A 15,314-nucleotide genomic window follows, 5' to 3' on the forward strand; every position below is an offset into this window, starting at 1 on the left:
AATACAAACTAATTCAAATGTCCACACAAGAGCAATATCAATCAATACAAGTATTTATTGAATTCAAGGCAGAATCCAGTGGGAAAAAGCAAAAGAATGGTCGTGATTCAGTCCGAGGGTCAAAAACACAAAACAGACTCGCTGACAGAAAAAGGGATTGTTCACTATTCAGGGTAGTCGTCCGGACCAGGGTCAGTACACAAAGGGGTTTTTCAGCCAGTCCAGTACACAAAGAACACCTACTCGCCTTCACTTCTCCTCTCACTACTTCCCACCTTCACAACTCCGAATACTACAATCTCCCTCTCTCAATAAACAACAACGCCAACCTCACCTCCGCTCAACTTACTCCTAACTAACCTAGTGGCTTTGTAGTGTGTGGGTCTGGGCGTGTGCACGTGAGATGTGGGTGGACTAATGATGCGCAGGTGTGTTCTATCAGTACTAATCAGCTACCTAATTGACTACTCCTTCTGTGGCAAAAGTATCTCCCATCCTTCACATATCCATGAGAGGGGGGTTGAGATCTGCCACAATACATACATACATACTAGGGATGCTCGATATTGGCTTTTTTACCGATACCGATATACCGATATTGTCCAACTCTTAATTTCCGATACCGATATCAACCGATACCGATATATGCAGGGTTTCCCCCGCCAAAAAACGGAATAATTTCAGGTAATTAACATTACATATGTCTTGTTGTGGAATTAACATAACATTATGTTTTGACAATAAATAAAATCAGAATTTGTTCTTACTTGCTTGCCTGGGTAAATAAATTATTTTTTTTTGAAAACCGATACAGATATTTTTCTATATCACATTTTAATGCCAATATCGGCCGATAATATCGGTAGGCCGATAATATCGGACATCCCTAATACATACATACATGCATACATACATACAATGCAAATATATTGTAGTCTGTCCCATTGTTCTGACCAGGATTACGTTCCTTTCTGCTCCTTTCTGTGTGTGACGTATACCGCGAACAGGTCTACAGCTCCTTCACCTTGTAGGGACTGGCCAAAAATATTGTGGTCCCCACAACGGTAGGAAAACAAAGTCACACACAGGTGATGGGTTGTGTGATGAGGCGCTACTGTATCTACCCTCTTACAGTAACACAAAAACACATCTATGAACTTAAATCTTATATCTAATATGGCACAACATAACAGATATATTTATGATATCTCCTCAGGGGATGAGGTTCTATGTTTAATTATCTACAATATGCTTTTAGACATTTGAGGACATACAGTATGAAGCATTGTCTCACACACTGGTTTCCTGCCTGTCACACACACACACACACACACACACACACACACACACACACACACACACACACACACATACATACACACACACACACACACACACACACACACACACACACACACACACACACACACACACACACACACACACACACACAACACACAAACGAACACACACATACATACATACATACATACATACATACATACATACATACATACATACATACATACATACATACATACATACACACACACACATGCACACACGCAGGCACGCACACACGCACAAACACACAAGCACACACACACACTGATCTGAGCTGAGATTGGATTAGATGAGATTAGCTGGAGTCAGGAAGGTGTGTAGAGTATAGAGTGAGAGGGAGATGGGGTGATGCTGCTTAGAGGAGAAGAGGGAAGAGGGATCATCTTGAATGGGCGTAGAACTGGATTTCAGTGTGTGTGTGTGTGTGTGTGTGTGTGTGTGTGTGTGTGTGTGTGTGTGTGTGTGTGTGTGTGTGTGTGTGTGTGTGTGTGTGTGTGTGTGTGTGTGTGTGTGTGTGTGTGTGTGTGTGTGTGTGTGTGTGTGTGTGTGTGTGTGTGTGTGTGTGTGTGTGTGTGTGTGTGTGTGTGTGACAGGTAACCAGGTCAAAGTCAGAGACAATGCTTTATACTGTATGTCCTCAAATGTCTTCATGTCTATCCATATTGTAGATCATAAAAGGTAGAACAGCATCCCCTGGGGAGATAGCATAATGATATTTGATATTCTGTGGCATATAAGATTTGATCAGTGGGTTAAAACAAAGCATTTCAACTGCATGCTTGTGTGTTTGTGTGTCCGTGTGCTAGCATGTACGCATGAGCATGTCTTGTTGTACATTTCCTTCTATAGGCAGAGAGTTGGAAAAGTTGAGAGATAGGGAGAGCACTTATGCAAAGTAGATATTCACAGATCAAATCACAAATCCTTAACAGCCTTTGTCCAGTCTCTGAGGTAACAGGAGCCCCCTGCTGGCTGTGTTGTGTCAATGCAACTCCCAAATCCCTGACCCCTCTCTCTCTCTCTCTCTCTCTCTCTCTCTCTCTCTCTCTCTCTCTCTCTCTCTCTCTCTCTCTCTCTCTCTCTCTCTCTCTCTCTCTCTCTCTCTCTCTCTCTCTCTCTCTCTCTCTCTCCCTCTCTCTCTGCCTCCTACCACCACCTCCCCTCTCTCTCTCTGCCTCCTTTACTTCCCCTACCCCCCTCTATCTCAGGTGAACGGGTTGAGAGTGGAGGGCTTGAGGCACTCGGAGGTCGTGTCGCACATCAGATCAGGAGGTGAGGAGACACGCCTCCTAGTGGTGGACCAGGACACGGACGAGCTCTTCCAGAGACTAGGAGTCACACCCACCAGCTGCCATATAAAAGGTATCTCACACACACACACACACACACACACACACACACACACACACACACGCACACACACACGCACACATTGACATGTTCCTCCTCCCTCCTCATATGTCTTTCTCTAGAGAAAGTTTCATGTTGTTTCCATGGGGGTATACATCTATTAATCTGGCCTAGAGGTGGGAGTGGAGTGGGAGGCTCTCTTCCAGGTCTCTGAAGGTGAATCAGAACAGTCAGTGCCTGTTACCACGTCAAGCTTCAAGCTGTCAATGTCTGCGTTCGGTTGGTCCTCGTCAACTCGTAAAAGTCGAAAATGTATCACGTGACGAAATGTTATAATATACGAGGTGATAGCCTTCAGGTGCGCTACTTAGGTCATAAAGTCAGATCCAATCAGAGGCAAGGCAGCAACCTTCAACCTTTATTGGTTGGTGCCGTTGTTTGAGCCATTTTTAGGAATCCCAGCATTATATTTCTGATGATGTCTCATGGTACTCCATGTTCATAATAAAGTATGTTTGCACTACAAAAGGTGAAGGGTCAGTGAAACATCATGGGGGAATCATGGAACCTGCCAGAGTTTACCACTGGTATTTACCATTTGGTCGGCCGTTCCGGTGGTAAACTCAGAAATGTCCAACTTTACTGATGAGCTTTGACAGATGGGTTTAATTTATTGCGCATTGGTCAGTGGCTCTGTGGCACGGCTCATGTTTGTGAATCTTTTGGCCCGTTTAGTTGTTCCATGGAAAACCTATAGCGCACTGAGCGTCCCGCTCTATAGCCTTCCTGCAATAACTATGGTTGTTCCAATTCTGTTTCCTCTTTGTCACAGAGGTCTATGTGGATGAGCCTATCACAGACAGCGCACCGCCCACGCCCTCTCCAACCACAGACATCTCTGCCATGGATCCACCAATCATCAACATCACCCTGACAGATTCACCAATCACAAATGGCTCCCCAAAATCCCGGACCAATGGGAGCTCGGCGTCCCAATCGTCCCGAGGTTCCACCACCCTATCAGAGTTCAGCAGCTCAGACATGAGCATTCCGGTGAGTGTCCGCGTGTGTGTGTGTGAGTGATGTAATCAAATGTAATCAAAAAAGTCAACCAACGAGCAAGATTCTTGTACCGGATCTCCTCTCTGGTAAACAAGAATACCCTGAAGACTCTAGCAGGAGCACTCATTCAAGGGTACTACGACTATGCTTGCACCTCATGGTACCAAAGCACCTCAAAGGCACTAAAAACAAGATTACAAACATCACAAAACAAACTGGTCAGACTACTGCTTGACCTTACTCCTAAAATCCCTTCCCATTTTGACAACCTAGGATGGCTTAGAGTAGACGACAGAATACAGCAACTTGCAATGGGCCTGGTCTACAAGATACACTACACCACTAAGGTACCCATGTCGAAATACTTCCCAAAGGTCAGTGAATACCACGACCACAACGCCAGAGGGAGTTCCACAAATCATGTTCAACCCAGATTCGGCACAAACAAGGGTCTAAACACGTTTAGCACTTATGCCGCATCAATGTGGAACGCCCTACCCACAGCCGTAAAAAAATGTGAATCACTACCCACCTTCAAAACCACTCTCAAAGAGCACCTACAGGAGGCTGCCATTCGAAACTGGCCCCCATAAATGTACAAAAAAAACCTCCCTCCCACCCACCCACAACCCACCCCCTCCTAATGTACAGTTTCCTCCCCCTTGTATGTATATATTATCTGTTAGGATCTCTGTTTAACAGTACTATATATTTGCATATCTTGTATGTCACAAATGTAACAGTACTGTATACCTGTATGTCATGTATTGTCATAAATGTCATGATATAATCTGTATGGCCCCCGTAAATGTCCAAACCCCCCCTCCCACCCCCTCTGAATGCAGTTTCCTCCCCCTCGTATGTATATAGTTTCTGTTAAGATCACTGTTTAACAGTACTGTATATTTGCATATCTTGTATGTCACAAATGTAACTACTGTATACCTGTATGTCATGTATGTCAGAAATGTCATGATATATAATATCTGTATGTTGCGTATGTCAGAAATGTCACTATGAATTGAAAATGGGGGACCCTGATGTAAACAAGACGAAAGTCTTTCTCTGGTCTGCATCCCCTTAACAATTGTGTGTATTGAGCCGTACTGTATTGTACCCATTCTGCAATCTGTTAATAAAGTTTTCAATCAATCAATCAATCAATGAGTGAGTGAGTGAGTGAGTGAGTGAGTGAGTGAGTGTGAGAGTGAGAGAGAGAGAGAGAGAAAGAGAGAGAGAGAGAGAGAGAGAGAGAGAGAGAGAGAAAGAGACAGACAGAGAGAGATGCATGCACTCATGTTTGTGCCATGTAAGTGTAGCAGGGTGGATTATCCCTGCTTCGTGGGAACTGTGGTGTGCGGTCAATAGGTAGCGAGACACAGTAGCACTCTGGCCAGCTGCACCTCCGTCTTTGGGGTCCGGAGCGTCAACTGGAGGCTGGCAGTGGGGATGTATGAGGCCCAGGGTTTACAAACCTGGTCCGGTACTCTGGTCTTCCTCCCTCTCTCTGGAGCAGTCAGCAGTACTCCCCAACACACCCTCACCCTCCACAGTTGCCCCTTTTGCCCTCCCACACCTAATGACCGGATGGTAGAGAAATAACTTGGTTCCCCCCGCAAGCAGTACCCTCCCTTAGTGACACCAGAACCCTTACAATGGAAATGGAAAAGGTAGAATAGGAAGGGGTTAAGGTTACATATATTACCCGTATTAAAGGGTTAGGGTTAGGGTTAGAAATAATGAAAGACACACACACAGTGCTCCCGTTCTGGATGAATGTATTGTAACTCAGCCTAGTTACAACAATGCTACGTCTGGTGATTACTGCACCATGGGTATCCATACAATAATTACTGGCATGAATCAATGGCATGAATCAATGACATGAGTCAATTATAATATTACACCCAGGCACCAAGTGCTCTCAGGTACCCAGACTAAACGCTGCCCACGTCTGGGCGGAACACAGTATTTACCTTCTCTAAGGAATTACACTCTTACTGTCCCCGGTTGAGAATATGGGGAAGGAAGGGGGAAGCATAGGGAAGAGAATAAAGGGATTCACAGAACGGGAATTATTTAGGAAATACACGCCTTATCACGCTCAAAGAAAAGGAATAAAATAAAAGAGTGAGCCCACAAAATACCTATAAGTCCTATCTTAATGCCGGCATATATTGTTCGGGGTACCCCTAAGAACTGGTCGTAGCAACGTTACTTTCGCCCGCGGGCTGCACCACACTGTGTACTGTATATGGAATCGGGAGCATCAATGCTCATTTGTACTCATCCGAAATGGCCGCCTCGCCACTCCACTGTTGTCCGGGAGGCAAGATGGCTTCGAACGCTCTCGCGAGGGTGTCAGCAGGCGGAGCTAGGCAGAGAGGCAGCGCCGGCTGAGAGCATGTACTGAGTGATGGCGACCCCTGTAGGATGGGCGGAACTCCCGTTGGCCGCAGGCAGCCTGGTGCAGATCTGAGTGAAGTCCTCCGGGGCAGGCTGAACGCAGGCAGCCGGTCGCAGGTCTGGTCGTAGTCAGCCGGCGCAGACTGGTTGTTGGCCCACGTTCGTCTTGGGGCGCACGCTCTATACCGCACACTGTAGCTACTATAACTCGGTACTTAAAGACTGGAATAATTGTTTAACCGCACGTTACCTATACCGCACACTGTAACTGCTATAACCCGATTACTAGTGCCTGTCTATGCACTCATTGTTCATATAATACCGCTGGTACTGCTAGGATATCGTGTCCACTAGCCAGTACTCGTTATCACCCGTTATCCTCTTACGGGGCCCCCTGGCATAACGTCAACAACAGGGCTATTCGGAGCCCCGTTAGCTGCGACTACTCATTGTCAAGTTCACTGCCGAAGAGAGCGACTTCCGCTGGACTCCTCCCTTTATCATCTCCCAACTCTCTCCGCGGCTCTCTGCCTGCTACTGCCCCCTGCAGGTCCCGCCTGCCAGTCACAAGGGGAGACGCATTGTAGAATATGAATCAGTATTGTCATTTATAATCCGTATTCCAATGCTCTTCGGAAGGGGACGTTTGTGTCATTGTTCGTGTGAATCAATGACACTAGTTAGAATGTCTTTGTGTACCAAAAAGGGATATAAACACAGTCAGCAGTTCTGAATAATATACCATATTTTCCAGACTGCTACATTTCCCCCCACTTTGAACTTGCTAAGTCCTCTGCAAGTTAACAACAAAACCCGCTTAGACCCTTTGAACCTCCCTCACCAGGGCGCAGTTCCAGGCTAGGTCCCTTTCCACCCCTAGGCTTTACCATCCAGACTCCTCTGGACGGACAAGCCTTAGCTTTCTGCTTCCCGGCATTTTCTTTTCAAAAACACCGATCACAGAAACACTACTTGCTTACTAACTCATTCGGTTTCAGCTTATAGTGGCCTGACTGTACATTGAGCCAAACGCGGCGGCCATCACCATGGTCTTACTGCCTTATGCGATCCGACCGGCAGGTGACCCAGTCGATAGCGATCCTAGACCCTGTAGTGGTTGTTGGCCACCCAGGTAAGAACCGACGGTCTGATCCCCACCCCACTTTGCTTTGGGTATGGAAACTTTGACCGTTTTCACCCGCCTTGCCTGTTCACAGAGGTGCGCCGTGCACGTCTCTGCTAGGTGTGGACTGTCATCCACGTACCACGTGTTGCCCCCACACTTGCGTGTGCGACACACACGCCGACTAGACGGTACCACGGTGGTATGTTGATTCATACCTCATCAGACACGGGGGCCCTTCAGTCTCTCCCCAGCACTATATGTCATTTTAACGTGCCCTCGGGACTTCGCAGTCCCACCGCCGCCTGTTATGCGCTAGAGGTTCGGGGTGCCTACCCCCTCCCTAACGCATGTATGACAACGGTCCTGAGACCAACAGTTTCACACATCGGTTGACAATTACACATTATGCCAACAGTTTTACACATCGGTTGACAATTACACATTATGCCAACAGTTTTACACACTCCTTCAGGAGTTGGACACACTGTTCCACGAACACGCTCTTGAGCACGTAGTCCTGACGATACCGAGTGGGTAGCCGACCTCTGGTGCTCCTCTGGGGCCGAGCGGGCTCCACTCTGGGGGGTTCCACCTCCCCCACCTCCGACTCCGTGTCGGATTCTTCAGTGTCCGTCGGCGGGTCATGGACCACGGCCTCGCCCTCCGGGGCCATCGGTGGACCGCCCGCGGCCTCCTCTGCAACTCCGTCTCCGCCTTCCTCCCCGTCTCCTCCCGACGGGGTCGACTCCGCGTCGGACCCAGTGTTCGCTGCCTCTTCCGGGGCGTCCCGCACGGGCCTGGGGTGGTTACACGCCCTAGGATGTGGTTCTCGGCGGCACCCGAAAGCATCTCCACTGTCTGACTCGGACGAGCTCTGCAGCGCCACAGGAGTCTGTCGAGGGGCCCTCACCCTTGCTTCTGGGTCGGAGGCTGGAAACGGACAGGTCTTGAGCTGGTCTCGATGCACGGTCCTCTCAGGGCCCCCTGCTTCGGGCCTGACTGTGAACACGGGCGTCCCTTCGTGGCTCTGCTTGACCACCACATATGGCGTAGGCTCCCACTTGTCTTGTATCTTATTACGGCCCCGGATTCGGTGGTCGCGTATCAGGACCCGGTCTCCGGCCCGCAGGAGTGCACCTCTGCTCTTCCTGTCGTAAATCCTCTTGCGTCGATGGGATGCCTGTTTCGCCGTGGCCTCAGCGGCCTCCGCGGCGGCCTTTAGTCGCTCATGGTGACTCTGCACCCACTCGTCTAGGTCCGCCGCCCCCTCCTCAATGACGTCTCTGCCCCCCAGGACATCCCGGGGCATCCTAGCGTCCCTCCCGAAGAGCAGGTAGAAGGGGGAATACCCCGTGGAGGAGTGCACATGGCAGTTGTACGTGAGTACCAACTCGGGTAGGTGCTCTTTCCAGTCTCGCTTCTTCTCTGCGGGCAGACTCTGCAGCATGTCGTGCATTGTTCGATTGAACCTCTCGCACTGCCCATTCCCCTGGGGATGGTAGGGCGTGGTGCGACTCTTGGAGATTCCGTACAGTCGGCAGAGTTCCTTGATGACGCTCGACTCTAAATTACGCCCTTGGTCGGCATGGAGTCGGGCAGGGCAACCGTAGTACACTAACCAGTGCTTGATGATGGCGGCGGCGGTGGTCTTCGCCGTCTGATCTTTGGTCGGTACGGCAATAGTGAATCTGGTGAACATGTCGGTCAGCACCAGTACGTTCTCATAGCCACCCACTGATCTCTCCAACACGGTAAAGTCCATAGCAAGGACCTCCATGGGGGCTGTCACGTTGGTGCAGGTCATCAGGGCCTGCGCTTTAGGAAACACGTCCCGGGCTAATGCGCATCGCTTGCATTGCTGCACCCATTTCTTCACCTCTTCTGCCATCCCGATCCAGTAATAACTTCGCCTCATCAGGTCCACTGTCCCTTGCCCTCCGTAGTGTCCTCCATCTTCGTGTTGGGTCTCGTAGATCCTCCGTCGCAGGGCCGTGGGCACCACCAGCTGCAGAACCTCCTCCCCGTCCCGGGGGTCACTGACTCGTCGAAACAGTACTTGTTGGTGCAGACGGAACCGCTCCCACTGCCCGTATAACTTGCGGAGTCTCGGGTCTCCCTCCTTTAACTGTACATTGGTGTGGGGAACTCCCCGGGTCACTGCCCGCCACACCGGGCCCAACTCGGGATCGTCCGCCTGTAGCTGCCGCATTTCCGCCCAGTCATACCCGCTGTTCCCTTTCTGTGTTGCTATCCTACAAGCACTGGCGCTCGGGACTTCCCATGTCTCGTTCGGTCTCTCGGGGCCTAACAGGGCCCGTACCTCTTCCGCTGGGACCAGGACGTAGCCATCGCGGGCGACTGAGGCGGGGGCGCACAAGGAGGCGGTCCGTTCCGGTATACCCTGACGGGTGTGAGTGCCGGTCGCGGGTATAGTGAGGAAGTCTTTTTCGGTATCTTCTACCTCAGGTTCGGTCCGCATCGGCATGCGAGACAGGGCGTCGGCGTTCTGGTTGAGTCGACCAGGCTTGTATTGGACTACGAAGTCGTACTCTGCGAGCTGAGCGTTCCAACGCTGCTCCACTGCTCCCAGGTTGGCCGTACCTAGGTGTTTCAGTGGGTTATGGTCGGTGATCACGGTGAACTGGGCGTACATCAAGAGGTCTCGGAACTTCTCAGTGACTGCCCACTTCAGGGCGAGGAGTTCCAGCTTGAACGCGCTATAGTTCTGGTCATTCCTTTCGGACCCCCGTAGACCTCGGCTCGCAAAGGCGATGACTCGCTCCACGCCCTCTTGCTTCTGGCTTAATACTGCTCCCAGTCCCAAATAGCTCCCGTCGGTGGTCACTATGAAGGGGAGTTGGAGATCGGGGTAGGCCAGCACCGGAGGCGTCAAGAGGCACTCTTGCAGATGATCGAAGGCCGTCTGACACTGCGGAGTCCACTTGAAGGCCTCGGGCCGGCCTTTAGCGAACCCCTTCTTTTCTTTTCCCATCAGGGCATGCAGGGGCTGGGCCACTTGGGGCGAAGCGTGGCACAAACCGCCGATAATAGGACAGGAACCCGATAACCTGTCTCACCTCCTTCGCAGAGCGTGGCGCTGGCCAGTCCTCCAACGCCTTCACCTTGTCGGTGTCGACCTGTACGCCGGCCGCGGAGACAATGTGCCCCAGGAATTTGACCTCGGTCTTCAGAAGGAAGCACTTTCGGGGCTTGAGTTTGAGCCCATGTTCCCGCAGTCGTCCAAACACCAGGTCTAACTTCTGGCAATGGCTCTCGAAGTCCCGGGCGAACACCAAGACGTCGTCCAAGTAGACGAGTAGGACGTCGAAGGCCAGGTCTCCCAGCACGGCGGTCATCAACCGCTGGAAGGTGGCGGGTGCGTTACACAAGCCGAAGGGCATGCGGGTCCACTGATAGAGGCCGAAGGGCGTCGTGATGGCTGTTTTCTCTTGATCCTCTTCTTTCACCGCCACTTGGAAGTAGCCAGCGGTGAGGTCGAGTGAAGAGAAGATCTTGGCCTGCCCCAAGGCGTCTAGGGACTCCTCGATGCGAGGTAGGGGGTAGGCATCTCGGTGCGTCACGTTATTGAGGCGGCGGTAGTCACAGCAGAACCGCACGGAGCCGTCTTTCTTTATGACGATCACGGCCGGTGACGCCCACGGGCTGCAGCTCTCTACCAGCACCCCCTGGTCCACCAGGTCTTGTACGTGCCGCTTCACCTCTTGAAACACGTGAGGCGGTATTCGGCGATGCCGTTGCTTGACCGGGGACGCGTTGCCGGTGGGGACGTAGTGAGTGACCGTGGTAGTGTAACCGTAGTCTCCGTCTTGTGTTTCTCCAGCACTTGATTTAGTCGGCTCACTTGGGCCGGCGTGAGATCTTGCAGATTCGCCTGCACGGGCACGGCCAGTCCTCGGACTCTCCCGTACAGCTCTACTTCGGGTGGGCTGTCTCGAGCCTCAATCGCCGTCACTCGGACGCCTCCGTCTACTTCCTCCACGGTCACCCTCTCCTTAGGTCGCACTTGACGGGGGCAGTGGAGCTCCGCCAGCCTGGACCTGGGTCTGAGCACCATCTCATCGTTGGTCGGGTTCAACACCCGCACCGGCACTCTTCCCTGTCGAGCGTAGGTCACCACGTTTGCCACCAGCATTCCGGGGGGCAGGTTCGCACTTGGCGTGTTCTCTAGCATCACGGGGCGTTGCGTCCCCACTGTCGTCTCGCAGCGGCCTGAGACGATCACTTCGCTGTGTGGGGGAATAACCACCGGCTCTCGGCCGGCCACTTTGACGTATCCCATACTTCCCGGGGTGGCACACTCTCTGGCCTCTTGGGCCATGGCGGTGACGATACGGCGGATGGCGATGCTCCTAGCGTCGACGCGTCTTCGGCTCGCCAGGCGCATCCCCTTGATTCCTCTGAACAGGCCGTCTACCCTACCGAGCACGTTCATGCCCAGAAGTCCCTGGACGGTGTCTCCTGGTGCCATTCGGGCGGGGTCGTCTTTGAGGATGAATATACATTTCCCCGCAAACGTCATCTCTAGGCACTGCACTTCGGCGTACAGACACCCCACCACTGGGATCTCCAACCCGTTGGCGGCGATGAGGGTGATCCAGTTGGAGGGGGTCAACCTCGACCGTGGGAAGTGTCTTCTGAAGTGACTCTCGTTCATGGTCGTGACTTCGGCGCCTGTATCGAAGAGGCAGCAGGTCTCGACCCCGTCGATCTGGACATCTAGGGTGAGGCACTCCCCGTGCACATCCTGCATCCCCCTGCCTTCTGTAGCCGAGTCGGTGACTCCGGCTGTGACGGCGTCCACTGTTTTTCGTGACCCGGGTCGGTATCCTGTCGGGCCCGGAGCTTCGGGGGCGGGGTTAGTGGCTATGCCTGGCCCGTGGGCTGAGCGGGGACACTCCCTGCTGATGTGGCCCGGCTGATTGCAGGCGTAGCAGATCAGCCTGCCCTCTTCATCTCGGCGGGGTGGTTCCCGTGTGGCGGCGGTCGCGTTGTCCCGGCGGCGCCGCCCAGTGGCACCTCTCCGGGGCGCGTCACGTTCCTGTTGGAAGGCCCGGAATAGTTGCTCTTGGCGCGCACCTAGCTGTTCCTGTCCGGCCTTGAGCTGCTGAATAGCTTCTTGCAGCGCGTCGACGTTCGGTGGGGCCTCTCGTCTCTCCGTGGCTGCGGCGTGTACTAAGCGACTGGAGGGGCTCTTGTCGGAGGGGAGGACCAGCTCGTCCTCCGACCAATCGATCGCCGCCTTCAGGACTTGAGGGAACGGCCGCGTCCCGTCCTCTCTCATGTACTTCCGCATTTCCCTCCTCAGGGCCTCGTCTCTGAGGCCGACTACAAACCGTTCTTGTAGCAGGGCAGCGGCGTCAGCAACCTGCGTAGGCGCCCACCGTCGTAGGCGACGGATCCTCTCTTGCAGGTCATAGGCGAATTGGCGTACGGTCTCGCCGGCGGCCTGTCTTCGGTCGAAGAACTCCCCCAGTCGAACGCTGACCGGGACCTTGTCCCCATAGGTTTCTTCGAGGAGTGCGAACAAGCCTTCCGTGTCTGGGATGGTCCCCTCTGTCCGGAAGCGTACCATCTGCTTCGCTTCGCCTTTGAGGTGAAGCTGTACGACCTCCGCTTGTTCTTCCGCGGGCACTCGACTGGCACGGAGATGGGTCTTCATGACCTGGATCCAGTCTTCCACAGGCAGTTCCTCTCTCTCCTTTTCACCCCCGAATTCGCTGCACTTCCGCTCCCGTTGGACGTACACCACCGGGGGGGGCGCTGGAGGGAGCTGGAGGATCATGGCTTGCGCCGCTGCAAGCGACTCCTGGCGCCGGGCCCTTTCCAACTGTTCGTGTTGGTGATCCAGGATGCCCGCCTGGTCTTGGAGTTGACCTTTTAGGGACTCCACTTCGGCGGTCAAGTTCCGCACCGTCTCGGCTTCCCTCTCTTCCTCTTTGAGCGGGGCCGGCGAGTCATCTCTTTGCTGCACCCGGGACGGCCCGGCTTTGACCTCCGGCTTCGGGGTGTCGTTGTCCGACATCTCAGGTCTCTGGGTCGTCACTTACAAGGGAGTGGAGTAGGATGTTGATCCTGTTCGTGACGCCAAATGTAGCAGGGTGGATTATCCCTGCTTCGTGGGAACTGTGGTGTGCGGTCAATAAGTAGCGAGACACAGTAGCACTCTGGCCAGCTGCACCTCCGTCTTTGGGGTCCGGAGCGTCAACTGGAGGCTGGCAGTGGGGATGTATGAGGCCCAGGGTTTACAAACCTGGTCCGGTACTCTGGTCTTCCTCCCTCTCTCTGGAGCAGTCAGCAGTACTCCCCAACACACCCTCACCCTCCACAGTTGCCCCTTTTGCCCTCCCACACCTAATAACCGGATGGTAGAGAAATAACTTGGTTCCCCCCGCAAGCAGTACCCTCCCTTAGTGACACCAGAACCCTTACAATGGAAATGGAAAAGGTAGAATAGGAAGGGGTTAAGGTTACATATATTACCCGTATTAAAGGGTTAGGGTTAGGGTTAGAAATAATGAAAGACACACACACAGTGCTCCCGTTCTGGATGACTGTATTGTAACTCAGCCTAGTTACAACAATGCTACGTCTGGTGATTACTGCACCATGGGTATCCATACAATAATTACTGGCATGAATCAATGGCATGAATCAATGGCATGAGTCAATTATAATATTACACCCAGGCACCAAGTGCTCTCAGGTACCCAGACTAAACGCTGCCCACGTCTGGGCGGAACACAGTATTTACCTTCTCTAAGGAATTACACTCTTACTGTCCCCGGTTGAGAATATGGGGAAGGAAGGGGGAAGCATAGGGAAGAGAATAAAGGGATTCACAGAACGGGAATTATTTAGGAAATACACGCCTTATCACACTCAAAGAAAAGGAATAAAATAAAAGAGTGAGCCCACAAAATACCTATAAGTCCTATCTTAATGCCGGCATATTGTTCGGGGTACCCCTAAGAACTGGTTGTAGCAACGTTACTTTCGCCCGCGGGCTGCACCACACTGTGTACTGTATATGGAATCGGGAGCATCAATGCTCATTTGTACTCATCCGAAATGGCCGCCTCGCCACTCCACTGTTGTCCGGGAGGCAAGATGGCTTCGAACGCTCTCGCGAGGGTGTCAGCAGGCGGAGCTAGGCAGAGAGGCAGCGCCGGCTGAGAGCATGTACTGAGTGATGGCGACCCCTGTAGGATGGGCGGAACTCCCGTTGGCCGCAGGCAGCCTGGTGCAGATCTGAGTGAAGTCCTCCGGGGCAGGCTGAACGCAGGCAGCCGGTCGCAGGTCTGGTCGAAGTCAGCCGGCGCAGACTGGTTGTTGGCCCACGTTCGTCTTGGGGCGCACGCTCTATACCGCACACTGTAGCTACTATAACTCGGTACTTAAAGACTGGAATAATTGTTTAACCGCACGTTACCTATACCGCACACTGTAACTGCTATAACCCGATTACTAGTGCCTGTCTATGCACTCATTGTTCATATAATACCGCTGGTACTGCTAGGATATCGTGTCCACTAGCCAGTACTCGTTATCACCCGTTATCCTCTTACGGGGCCCCCTGGCATAACGTCAACAACAGGGCTATCCGGAGCCCCGTTAGCTGCGACTACTCATTGTCAAGTTCACTGCCGAAGAGAGCGACTTCCGCTGGACTCCTCCCTTTATTATCTCCCAACTCTCTCCGCGGCTCTCTGCCTGCTACTGCCCCCTGCAGGTCCCGCCTGCCAGTCACAAGGGGAGACGCATTGTAGAATATGAATCAGTATTGTCATTTATAATCCGTATTCCAATGCTCTTCGGAAGGGGACGTTTGTGTCATTGTTCGTGTGAATCAATGACACTAGTTAGAATGTCTTTGTGTACCAAAAAGGGATATAAACACAGTCAGCAGTTCTGAATAATATACCATATTTTCCAGACTGCTACATAAGAATGAAAAGGAGTGAGAAAAATAAGAGGATGAGTGAGAGAGAAATAGAGCGACATAGAC

At 52.4% G+C, this 15,314-nt stretch overlaps 1 protein-coding gene across 1 annotated transcript in view; it reads left to right on the forward strand.

Annotated features, from left to right (window-relative positions):
* Positions 1-15,314, forward strand: part of nherf2 (NHERF family PDZ scaffold protein 2) — a 54,335-nt gene that overhangs the window by 36,067 nt on the left and 2,954 nt on the right. The window contains exons 4-5 of the mRNA XM_084318864.1: positions 2,553-2,706; positions 3,527-3,747. Of these exons, the coding sequence (XP_084174990.1) occupies positions 2,553-2,706; positions 3,527-3,747 (375 nt within the window). The remainder of the gene's footprint in view (positions 1-2,552; positions 2,707-3,526; positions 3,748-15,314) is intronic.

This window comes from Notolepis coatsorum (assembly GCF_963971535.1).
Source record: "Notolepis coatsorum genome assembly, chromosome: 7".
Lineage (NCBI taxonomy): Eukaryota > Metazoa > Chordata > Actinopteri > Aulopiformes > Paralepididae > Notolepis > Notolepis coatsorum.